Here is a 13,411-nt window from a genome sequence, read left to right as displayed (position 1 = left end):
TAATACATGTAAATCACTTTGGTGTTAGTACATTGCATGCTAAACTGATTATTTATACAGATATCACAATGATGCACAACATTTCTACAAGTTCCTCAAATAAAAAGTAAAAATGTCTGAGAAATAAGATCTGATTTGATAGGGTGGTTGGTATGATTGGCTGAGCCCATATTTGTTGATATATTATGGGCATTGCCATTACTTTTCATAGAGTCTGGTATTGGCGAATTGTCATCTACATCCCATGAAAGCTCAAGTCAAGACAGACCAACTTCAATTATTAATTGTGCACAACATAAAAAAAATGTATTATGCTTTGATATGCAAGATGAAATCCACTTCATTTGGTAGATTGTATGATGTCACAATGGGTGATCACAAGATCAGGAGTTGGAAGACTCCTAAGTGTATTTCACAAAGATTTAAGTATGACTTAGAGTCACACTTAAATGCCTAGTTGAGTGCGTTGTAAAAAGCATGGCCGCATTGGTCAGACCATGCCAAGAGGCCATGCACTACTGCGTATTGATAAATAAGACTGTGCATCTCATATCGTGTACGCGTCAGGATTGAAGTGCGACTCTAAGCCATACTTAAATCTTTATGAATCTTGAATCTTTATAAAACACCTCCCAGATCAAGTCCAAAACCGAGATCTAGAAAACATACCAAAGTTAAACGACAAAATCAGTGTATATAGTATAAAAACTTTGCCCTAGAAATGAAACATTTGATCAGATTATCTTTGAATGCACGTCAACAGGCTTCAGGTGCGATGATATCATATTCAAATCTCTTCCAATTTCCGATCATTTGGCCCCTGTATGAAAACACATAAAATCACCATTGCTCCCATTCAGCGTTTCAGGTCTATTCATGGTTTATGAGTTTTAATTCTAAAGGAGTCTCAACAAGTCTATTCTGCCAAACGACTATCAATTTTGATTAATGCCTCGATACATGAGTCAGTCCGTCTAGTCTATCATATCGAAATCATTAACAGTTCATTGCCATGGGCGCCATGCCAAAGAAAATATACAAAAGATTGCATGGTCTAATAGAAGCAAATATATCTTTCCTTCCATTATAAGTATTTCATACATTGCAAAAAAAAACCAAAGCAAAATGTAAAAGTACTCAGAGATACCCATATGAAAGGAATATCTTTAATAGTTTAGAATTTAGAAAAGCAGACACATATAAAACAGGAGACAAATTCATTATTCACTCTTCTGACTACTCCCTCATCCCCCCACCTTACACAAATAGGTTTCACAAAAATCTAAACACAGTTCTCCGCACAGGAAGACATTCTTTTCCCCACAAACATGAAATTTTACTCATTTTGGTAGGTTTTCACTTGTGAGCCATTTTTGTTGTGATTTTTGTTGAGTTCACAGGTGTTACTCTCTTATTGGCAAGGTTAGAAAATTCAAATATGAAGAAACTATTTTTTTTTACAGCTGAAAACACTGATTTTAAATTATCCCTCCACATCATATGTAAACTGGCTTTAGTACAAGAAGGGCATTAATCAAAGAAAACAGCTTGAACTAAAAAAAGACTTTCTGGAACCAAGGAGGTGGGGGCTTAGCATCAAATCCAGAAGGTATTAAAAAGGGATTATAAATGGATAAAGAAAACTAGATCATTTATGTCATTTCAACCAAATGACAATCTCACAGGAATACAAAATAGAATTAAATTACTTTTTTGAGGTATTTAGTCTTTACTATTCAGACTCTAATATATGCCATGGATTGTCAGACCTTCATAAGTATGGAACTCACAGATATGATGAAATTTTGGTTCACAGCCCCCACCCCTAGTACAATGTTAAGAAATGCATTGAAAGGATTGTACTTAAATTAAATGGCATTCCTCTTTTTATTAACAATATAATAATCATAATTTTCATTTTAAAAGAAAAGCAATAATTCAAAGTCTCTTTTCACTAAGTCTACCTGTGCGAATTTATCCATTGAATATTGGGAGATTTGAAAGAGCGCTCTCATAGAAAGGGATTACAGGCTTAATACAACAGGATTAAGCCTGCTCAAAAGGGCTTCTTCAGAGGAGCACAGACCAGGCAATGGAAAAAGCCCCTCAGGGTATGAAGTAGAGAGATCTGGATCTATTCATCCTTAATTCACGGAGCAGAACATTAATAGAGTAATGGCAAGGATTTAGATGCAATATTCTTTGATGCAGCTTTAGATGGGGCTGAAGGTCGGTTGTCTTGAATACCATGTCACGATACCCCAGCCTTTGCTGTTTCACCCATGCTTGTTCCACCCATTCTTTTCTTCCAAGGGTTTTTTTTTATGGGTGGGGGCTGAGCAAACACCGCCTGACAGCCCATATAATCAAATCTTAAGCACCGTGGAATATGCTTTATCGATTGATATTTCAATCATTCTTTTTCTTCTGACTACCGTTAAGCTGTGACATGACGAACAGGTGACTGGTTCCATGGTTATCTTAGAGCTTAGCTTTTATTTTCCCACAGTATTAAACCATCCTCTTTAACATAAATCCATTCATTCTTTTAAACTTCTTCTTTATTGCATTTTTAACTGCCTACCAGAATATATAATTCCTAAGGACACATGCATGCAGTTTCATGATTAAAATTCTACCATTTTTGTTTCTCTCTTTTAGAGAGAGGGGGGGGGGGCATCTGGTAGTATCTTAAAACGATGAAATTAATGAAGAAAAAGTAAAATTACATGTAGTACTCCAACTAGGAAAGATTGCAAGGATTCCATAACTTCATTCATATTTTAATATATATACATCATAGAAAGCCACCCAAAAATTGATTTAAAAAAAAATATTTTGGGGGGCTACTTCTCACAACTTGCTGCCTAAATCTGCACCATTGGATAAGCTTTGATATTGCAATGAATGGGAATTTTCCAGGGCTCTTTTGAGCATTTAAGGGGGGGGGGGGGCAAATCACCCTCAGCCCCCATGCAATTTTTTTTTACCTGTAGAGGGCATTAAATTACAGAAGTCTTTATTTGAGATTTCTAGAACAGTGAGTGATAACAAATGATTCTTTATCAAGAGATGCTTTGTTTTTAATGACCTCATTATTAATGGACTCCTTGTCTTCTAAATATTTATGTAATTCTCTTATTCAATCTACCCCTAATCTGTATTTTTTTTAAAAATGTGTTCAAATATAAAGAGGTAGGATAGATCAATTCATAACATATACATGTTGTACATGTAAGGTTACTTAAATACAGGATAGCCTATCAGATACAACATCACAGAATGATACTCGATATTTGCAAGACAAAAATATGCATCAACATGGATTAGATATTTGATGAAGAGATAAATGAAGAAATAACAGGGGTAAAAGTGAACTAGGACAAAATGTTTTAAAAATTCACAAAGTTACTTCAACATTACGAGATACAATACTTGTTCGCCACTAGGAGGGGAGTGTGAAAATCAACTCAGTCCCGTTGGAAACGGTCTCACACTTTGCTAATTGTCTTCTATTTATATTACTCATTGTAACTTTGGAAATAGACAAAAATTCAAAGAGAATATTATGTAATCAAATGAAAAAGTGGTGTGAAAAAAATAAAAACAATGAAGAATAGTGGTTAATTGCCAAAATGCATCGCAATTAAGAATCCTAAAGGCACGTATTGTCGAGTCCCTTGATACTCTCTGTACAGAGTTACATGTATTCCTTTTTTTTACAGCTGAAAAAAATATAACTGGCATGCAAGATGCTAAGTTATCGTAATAATAGAATCTATCTTTTTTGCGAAGGTTAGTGGTTAGAATACTACCACAGCATTCAATGTGAGTATGAACAGCAGAAATCCTCTATCAAGAAACATAAAATACTAATAAAAATAGGGAAGGAGATTTTCCGTATTCAAAATTTAAGAGATCCCATATGGAATAAAATTACAGAGAAGACCTAGTTTGTCTATTATCCATGTATGATTTATACATAAAATGCATGCAGAAATGTAGATGCAGTAATAATTTTCTTGGATTGCATGCAAATGAAGGTGATAATGAATGCACATGCAAAAAACTGAATTGTTTGGGGTACATGTAGCTCCCTGGTTGGTACATGTTTTATATATACAAAGGTTTAGATTGCTTTTACCCAGTTATCTCTCAAAACAAAGATAAGAAAATTGAACGCAAGGAGTAATTGATAAATAAACATTAAAGTTCAACGGGAGAGCACTTCAAAATCCTCTCTTTTCTGAGACGTTTCTCAAGTAAAGCTCTTTTTATTTCTAATTAGTTATTTTGAACCCCCACCCCCTTCGTGTACAGAGCCTTGAAGATTGGGATGGACATGCATTTATGTCTCTTTACTAGTAATCAATGTCTGCTGGCAATAGATCTATGTCACTTAAACATTTTTTTTTCATCTTCTGTGCTAAACTTGGTATACGGCAAGAACAAGAGAAAAATATGTATTCAAAAGTAACCATTTTGACAATGGTATGGATAAAGGGGGGGGGGTGTTAGGTGCATGCCACTCTGTGGGTAGGGGTGGTTGAAGGGTGAGAGTGGGAGACCAACGTGCAGGAATCCTCAGGCAAACAGGCACAACCTGTAGGGATGAAGGATCGGGAGGAGAGGGGGAAACTTACGTGTGTGGTCGCTGCTTTCTGACGATAAGGCGTATAAATGTCATTGCTTAAAAAGCCCTTTCTCCCCCGAAGCAGATAGAGAAATGATTTGAATGAATAAAGAAAGCATTTGTAGATAAACAAGGTAAAATTCAACTTGAGAAAATTAGATATGATGAACGCAGATAATACATCGAGATATTGTTAGAAAAGAGTCAATCTTCTAAAGAAATACATATGTAAATTGAATGTAAATCATTGTTAGATAGACATCAAAAGAGAGCAATGAAGAATTTACAAAGAAGTATCTCATTTCTATGATGGAATATAATTCTACAGGCTAATCGATAGAAGAGAGGAAAATTAATTTTAAAAGAGAGGAAAAGAATAAATGATTGCCTTTTTTTGCAACATATCAATGAAAGAAAAAGTAAATCAAATTTGTGAATAATTATTGTTATACATCTGATGAAATTAATACACTGACACTCCCATATATTTTTTCCTTAATCATTCCTGCAAAAAAAATGAAATTATTAACTTGACATGTAAATAATTTTGTCCCTTTCTTTCACTTTTTCCACAGCAATGAGAAGAAACAATCACACCCACAAAAATAGAAAGGAAAAAAAAGAGAAAAAAAGAAGAAAATAAGGAAGAAACTAAGAAAGAAAAGGAGACATGAAAGAAGAATGAGAGAAAGAAAGGAACGAACAATGAAGGACGCCAAGTACAAAGGGATGGAAAGAAATACGGGAAGAAAAGTAGACAGGAATCAGAAAATAGAGAGAATTAAAGATAAAGAGGGAAAGCAAGAAAGAAAGATAGACAGAATAACATGAATGGAGAAAGAAATAAATAAAACACAAAGTGAAAAGATAATACTGTCTCATGAATAACTGAATGGGGAAAGGTCAAAGGTCAACTTACATAGCTTGTAGCCTCTCCTTCCTCCTGTCCACTCTCTGATGAACAGACCGTCGCTTCCCAATGAATAGTGAACCGATCTATGGTCAGCTCAAAACCTTTGGGTTTCTGCCATGTCAGGCGAACCTTCAGAGTGCCATTGTCCCAGTACGGGGAGTTGTGGGTGAGGTCTCCAGGAGGGCCGGGCATCTTACCAGAGGGCGCCGTTACCTTCGGATGCACGTAGGTCTGTGTTAGCTTTCCTCCAGTGCCGTCTGAAATATAAGAAAAATGAATGAATTCAGTGTCAAAGAGCTTGAGGAGCATCATGTATGACAGATCACCTGAGGGGCGTTTCATGAAAGGACTTGTCGGACGTTTTATCCGACAAGTACTGTTTTATCTGACAGTTACTATGGTAACAGTGACTCTCATCCAATCATTATCAAGGAAAGTTGTCAGATCTGACAACTTGTCGGACAAAAATGTTGATGAAACGCTCCCCAGGTTTGAGAAAGCACACGTGAGTGGATGTAAGGTTGCCATAAATACTGTTGGTAGAAGTTTAATAATAAAGTATTTATGATGCACTAATTTATCCAGTTTCCTATTTAATGGTGCACTATATATTACCCCAGCTGTGTCACAGTGGAATTGAAATTGCATTTACTTGCGTGTATCTTAAGATGATACAGATTAAGAGTGTGATTTTTGTGCCATTGGTGGTGAAAGAGATGAATGTGGTGAAGGAGGTGAATGAGATGAATGAGGTGAGTTGAGATTAGTGAGGTTTACTTTTCAAATGTGAAAGGGTCTTGTGTATAGTGTACCCAATGCCAGAGGTCAGTGAAGTTCATATGATTGTTTGTTTGTTTTTTTTGAGAAAGAGTTTATTTTTCCAGTATAAAAAGGTCTTGTCTATAGAGTCTTTACAGATAGTTGAAATGCCTCATATTATTGAGCCCAGGATAGGCTTTTGTGTTTGGAATTTTCCAGGTGTTTGTAAATACTAATTAATTTTTAACCATGCTTCTTCCAGTTAACATGTAGTGATGTAAGCCTTTACTTGGGGCAGACACACCCAGCCATTTGTTGGAGAAGGACATGCCGGAGGCATGGATTATTCTCAAGAAATTCAGATTTATATCTAGTTATACAAGTCAGTATATATCATCAAAGTTCTCATGTTTGAGACTAGGAGAGCCTGTCAATGACAGACCATTCCATCTTGTTGTAAGAAGCATTATTTTGAGCACCACCGGTGAGTTAAATTTTGATCTTTTGAAGGTTTTTAAAGTTAAAGATAGAAATCTTATGTAGAAGAATGCAACCATAATTTATGACACATGTAATGAATAATTTTAGTACAAAATGAATCTTTATGAACAAATGATATATTTGGTCAAACCATTATTGTCGTTTGAACTTTTGGTGAAAACTTGCTAGTAGTTTGTAGTAACACTTTTCAAGAGACTTGATATCCAAAGAGTATTATTGCACTGTATATGAAAATAATATAGCATATAGATTCTGAAGCATTTGTGTAATTAGTTGTTTTATATATGGGTAATTATTCATGGAACCATATAGTAGAGAATGTTTCTCTGGATGTTATTTAATTAAAGATGGCACACGTAGTCTGGGGCAGGATGCTCCCCCACCCCATAATCTCAAGGTAGAAGCCTGAGTGATATTCATGGACATCAACAACGAGGATTGTTCGTCAACCTAGGCTATAGATTTCATCGAAGTATGAACTTTGAAATGACAGAGCATCAATTCGTGATGTATAGAAGTTTAGAACTGGATCCACTGAACAATTGTATGAGAGTTGACTTTAAACAAGGATAGAGGGAGTGCCTCCTTTGGTTCATGAACAGCAGGGAGTACATGTAGTTTGTAGTAGAGGGATTGACATTGAAATCTTAATGATTAAGTTGTTGAGTTTATACCTGATTAAGAGATGTAGAGATTTCACACACAGATCAATACAGGATTTGTTGTGATTGTTTTTGGTATAGTCTGAGTGATATTGCGAAGCAGGAATAAGAATTTTGGAAGAATAATATGTAACTTGGAGATCAACGGAGCGTTGTGTTATTCAATTAAAGAAGTTGATTAGAGATCTTATGACATGGCTGATGTGAATATTTTTTTATTTAGATGTTCCCATGTGACAAGCTGTAGCTTCAGCTGCTAAAGGCGCTTGGTACTTTCAAGGAATTAATCCTACCCGGTACCCATTCACCTCACCTGGGTTGAGTGCAGCACAATGGGGATAAATTTCTTGATGAAGGAAAACATGCTGTGGCTGAGATTCAAACCCACCTCCCTCTCATTGAAAGCCGAGATTTGTAACCATTATACCACAGCATTTAAACATTTAATTTGATCACCCGCAACGGATGAAAATTTTCTGTATCAAATGAATCAACAGTTTAATATAATACAAGAATTAAGAAATGTAGAATCTTTGCATAGTGATGCAAACTTACTGGATATTGCTGACTGTTTCATGAGGCTGTTTCTAACTTATGCAATACTTCATGAATGACTGAATGCAGCATAAACAAATGTAAGCCCAAAGTTTCTACAGACAGTTTTAAAAGCATCATTGTATTTCTGACCATTTCTTCAAAATATTGGTCATAGGACAAGAAATGCATTTGAGAAATGACCGAAGAAAATTGAAAAGTTTTTTTAATATATAAAAAATCTACTACTTTTCAAAACATTTTTTTAATTCTATTATTCTGACTTTAGATTATGCACGTTTGGCTACAGGTACCTAAATTTTCATTTTTTTGAGAGCATTTTGTATTTCTAAACTTAGATTTGAAATGATCTATAACTTTAAAATCTAGTACAGAAGAGCAATAGGGAGAGTTTCAACCTACCATTTAAATTCGTCAAAATTCATGCTTTTCTCTTTCTTCTCTCTTTTTTTTCTTTCACATGGTCTAAACACAGCTACCTACATCAAATTTTGCAGAGGGAATTTTCTACCAGGAGAACTCTACAGTAAATCCCTCAATTCAAAATTGGAAGTATGAAAAAAGCTTAAACTTTTTTTTTGAAAATTTATCAGTGACTCAAAATATGTGACATTTGCACATTCAAAGCTTGTCTAAACTATTGCCTGAGAATGGATGTATCACAACTATTGCAAGAAAGCTGAAGTCCCCATACTAACTCCCCAATTCAAAACCTCCTCTTGATGACTATAATCAATAAATAAGCTAAAACCACAACAGGCCAAACGTTATCACCAGTGCAGAGAGGAATGGGCTCTGAAGCAGCACTACAAACAAACAACAAATCTTTGCAAATTTATTTTTTCAAGATGGCAGCTATGAAACAAATAGAAAAACAAACTGTAATGGTAGCCATGTCCCATCAATAATAGGGACAAGACATAAATATAAAAGACAGACTATACTTTCACCAAGTTCTGCAAAGCAACTTCAAACAGGATGAAATCGACCTACCTCTACAACATTGCCTCCAGTAGAAAGTACAGAAGTGACAAACTGAACGGAGTTGCAAAATATGTTAAAGAAGGGAGGGTCAAATCTGGTATTTTAAACATTATTTTAGAAATGGTATATTATCAAAGACACAGCCCTTTAATGTTGTTGTTGTTGTTTATGCCTTCAAAATTTATGCTTCATCATCAGGCCCAAAAATTTGTAATACTACAAGATTTGGCATCAAAGAGACTGCGTCACAAATTAAGAAATCTATAGCTGCCTGGTAAATATTAAAGGAAGGGTACTTTAAGAGGTTTCCAAGGTTAAGCTTTGATCTACTTAGACATGACAATCATGGGCGATATCCAATCCTGATAAGTATATAATGAAATAAATAGCAAATAATTTTGCTCAGAGCCAATCCGATGCAAGGATTTTGGTAGCTTATAATAATTTATCCACTGCAGGTTTGTGAGAACTTACCATTGGATGCAGGAGTGGGCGTATAGATGTAGGTGGACTCTCTATCGCTGCTGAGACGATTGTCGCGATATCTAGCGATTGCTTTGACCTGGACAAAGTACTTCATACCGGGGAGAAGATCGGGCAAGATACAGGTGGTTTCACTCTACACAGGAAAAGAATATGTGGGACAAATTAAAATAGAATAGCGAGAGGCATTCATACAGAGCGGTCAATCTGGTAATAAAGCCGGGGTAATAATATCCAAGTCCTTTGGATCACATAGAGACATAATACGCACTTCACAAGAACTGGTTATTATCCACATTAATTTATCTTTTCAGGTGCATACTTATAATCATTACCACAACTTTAGCTAAAAATCCAGAACTTGCATCATAGGGTAGCCACTTCAGTTCCCAGCATGTCCTGCTATTATTATTACCCGGCTTTAGCTTGGCTACCTAGGCACTCAAGCGTTCATGTGTTTTTTTCCCCTACTGGATACTCATTCACCTCACCCGGGTTGAGTGCAGCAAAATGTGGATCAATTTCTTGCTAAAAAAAATGACATGGCTAGGAATCGAACCCACGTCAAGATTAAAAGACTAGAGTTATAACCACGAGACCAAGATGTCCCCATGATAATAACTTTCATACAACATCACCCTCAATGTTCAAAGACTCACCCCAGATACGTCTAGACGGTGCTCCTTGACTGCTATTATGGACGGTGTGACGGCTCTCCTTTCACTATAGAATACCCTATACCTTGAGATAGGTAGGTCACTGTATCTAGGTGGGCTCCAGTACAACGTCATGTGGATCTTCTCATTGATGATCTGAACCGGACCGGTCACAATAGAGAAGGGCGGACTTGGTCTCTCAGGCTCTGTAAAAACAAACAGATACAATCTTCACTCACTAGGAAGTATTCCGGAACAAGAAGTCACTCAAATTGCTAAGCCAATGATATTGACATATGCAGCAATGTTTCATAGTCTCGAAGGAATTTCGAATTTTGAAACAAGAAGTTAAGATAATGCTACAGTAATTTGTGAATTCTCCTTTAAGTGAGAGTGGTCCTCATATCACCAAGACCAGTTTCAAAACTTTTTTATGACCTCTAATCTAGCCAAAACATAACTGATATCCTTTCTGGATGAACTTCAAGAGGCACCTACAATCTCACACATCTTTGAGTACCTCTTCCAAAATTTATCTGCATCTAGATCATCAGCAAGAGTCAAACTAACAGATAGCGATCATAGGCAGAGTCAAACTAACAGATAGCAATCATTAGCAAGAGTCAAACTAACAGATAGCGATCATTAGCAAGAGTCAAACTTACAGATAGCGATCATTAGCAAGAGTCAAACTAACAGATAGCGATCATTAGCAAGAGTCAAACTAACGGATAGCGATATTAGCAAGAGTCAAACTAACAGATAGCAATCATTAGCAAGAGTCAAACTAACAGATAGCGATCATTAGCAAGAGTCAAACTAACAGATAGCGATCATTAGCAAGAGTCAAACTAACAGATAGCGATCATTAGCAAGAGTCAAACTAACAGATAGCGATCATTAGCAAGAGTCAAACTAACAGATAGCGATCATTAGCAAGAGTCAAACTAACAGATAGCCATCATTAGCAAGAGTCAAACTAACAGCGATAGATTGGAACATATATTTCATTGCTCCCCTTGTTTAAATCAGTATGGAGACTCAAATTTTTTAACTGTGATCATGAAGATCAAATCATCAAGTCGAATGGAAATCTTACCCTTTGACAAGCAGAACTCTACGGTTGGTCTGAAGTAACCCAAAGTCCCATTCTCGTTGACACTTGCAATTCTAAATTGGTAGTCACGGCCGACCTGAAGAGGTACTCGGATGTCCGTCTCTTCCGTCTGTAAGATAAGATATTGAATATATTTTTTAAGTTCTTCCACTCTGGGATTTATCATTGTCCCTTTAATCACCATCATTCATTCATCATCATCATCATCATCGACCACCACCACCAACATTGTCATTAGAACATGAAAAATTTAAATATAGAGATTAATATAAATCATCTTGTGTAATGGATGTCATTAAAAATACTTCAAATCAATTTAGTATACAAATTTCAGTTTTCTATGTCATTATTTGTACTACAAATCATAATACAGCAAAAAGAAAATTAAACGATCCATGGAACAATCTTCAAAAGTTCTCTTAACAAAGACCCTTCTTAATATTACAAGAGTAAATTCAATCTTATCCTTTTGTGTTGCATGTGTTGATAATGATTGAGAATTCCAAACAAATTATACTTTCCATGGAATATTACAATTTTTCCCTGTGGTCAGGAACAATAATTATTGCTTCTACACTCACCACTCCAACGTCATACCACGAGACCTGACTTCTCGTTTGCGATAGGTTTTTCGCTTGAATGGCGTAGAGCACGATCCCACTGTCTGTAAGGTTGGGCACCGGTCTCCACCTGACCGTCGCCGAGTCACCTTCCTCGTTCTCTGTTATGGTAGCCCATCTTCTTTCCACCCGTGCAGGATAATCTATAAAGAAAAACAAAGATTAAGGCATTCAATTTATCAAAAGAGAAGGTGGAATGCGATTTAAAAAGGAGAAAAGCAAAAATCAAATGTATTGTTATATTCTCTATTAAAGCAAATTGGCCAGTTAATACATTAAAAACGTGATGTGCCATGACAGCCTATCTCATATTCTCCTTTTCATCATGAAGACAATTCCTTTCCACAAATACATGTACATGAGCCACACCAATATCGAAAGAACCTATGAGATTTGTTCTAATCACCCAATCCTTTCAGGACCTCGTTACATGCAGCTTCAGAATTGAGCGTAGGGATGATCTTTGCGATCGATTTTACGATTGATCATACACAATTATCAATGCAATCAACAGCAGAACTCAGCCCTACATTGTATAATCAATTGCTATGGTGTAACTTCTGAAGGTTTCCATGGCAAAGAAGAATAGTGTAGTAGGTTTCACGGTACACCATGTATCTTTCTTGGGCAAGTGTTGGTCGTGAAAAGGACCACCCAATCTCGACGTTTCGACAGTGCGTTCTTGTCGTCTTCAGGAGAACGATTGCTAGGGTTTATATTATGGAGCCTTGGGCCCCATCTTACACAGTTTTATGTTTGATTCGATCAACTACAACTACAGAAAGCCAGCAACATCATCACCTAAACTGTATGTTTGTTCAAAATATTTTCTAGACATGATGGATATTCATAGCCATACTTCCATCGTTTTCTTCAGTGTGCTCCACTTTAAAGGATATTGAGCAAATTTCCCATAGAAAAAATTATGACAATGATGATTTCCATACTGCCGAGGTTGATCAGGTTAATCGAAACTCTTTGTAAGATGGAACTTTGGTCTTACCCTTCCTCCTGATGTTTGGAACTTGGCAAGTACGTCCACAGCCGTTGTTACAGCACTTCTTCTCCCCTTTGCAGCCCTGATCATCATCGCACTCGTTAACGCAGGCTTCAGCGAAACCACCAAATGTTGACGGGCATGCACCAATTTTTGCATTCTTTATATACTTTATAAAATTACATGATGAAATACATATATCAGGAGCTGATACAGCTTCCGCTTGGGTCTATGGTGGAAATAAAGAGAGAAAAAAAGAAATGTAAAAATAGTCAAATCAATAAATAGATTCACTTAAGTGTTAGACAAGCTACCAATCAATCACTCTATCAGTATTTTTTGTTTTTTCAGTTTTGCATCAGTTGATGGCAGAGAATGTCAAATGCAAAGCTCTCAGATTTCATCACATTCAAAGTTCTTTTAGTTAAATTTGTAAGTGTCAGTAAACATGTGGCTATCATAATGATATAAACATGAATCTTGTCAAATCAAAATGGCTTCTAGAACAGTCTGAGTCCTAATTCAAAGCAT

The 13,411-nt window shown here is 36.1% G+C and overlaps 1 protein-coding gene across 3 annotated transcripts in view; it reads right to left on the bottom strand.

Annotated features, from left to right (window-relative positions):
- The window catches only part of LOC121430120 (anosmin-1-like), a 56,862-nt gene that overhangs the window by 12,141 nt on the left and 31,310 nt on the right, over positions 1-13,411 (bottom strand). Inside the window, exons 4-11 of one of the 3 annotated variants that reach the window (XM_041627397.1) lie at positions 12,887-13,109; positions 11,845-12,026; positions 11,246-11,372; positions 10,150-10,352; positions 9,482-9,626; positions 9,017-9,058; positions 5,553-5,803; positions 4,644-4,700 (exon numbers count right to left, since the gene is read on the bottom strand). In XM_041627397.1, the coding sequence (XP_041483331.1) occupies positions 4,644-4,700; positions 5,553-5,803; positions 9,017-9,058; positions 9,482-9,626; positions 10,150-10,352; positions 11,246-11,372; positions 11,845-12,026; positions 12,887-13,109 (1,230 nt within the window). The remainder of the gene's footprint in view (positions 1-4,643; positions 4,701-5,552; positions 5,804-9,016; positions 9,059-9,481; positions 9,627-10,149; positions 10,353-11,245; positions 11,373-11,844; positions 12,027-12,886; positions 13,110-13,411) is intronic. The other 2 variants (XM_041627399.1, XM_041627398.1) reach the window with 2 other exon arrangements.

This window comes from Lytechinus variegatus, chromosome 16, assembly GCF_018143015.1.
Source record: "Lytechinus variegatus isolate NC3 chromosome 16, Lvar_3.0, whole genome shotgun sequence".
NCBI lineage: Eukaryota > Metazoa > Echinodermata > Echinoidea > Temnopleuroida > Toxopneustidae > Lytechinus > Lytechinus variegatus.
The sequence above is the reverse complement of the archived record's forward strand: the minus strand, read 5'-3'. Positions and strand labels throughout refer to the sequence as shown.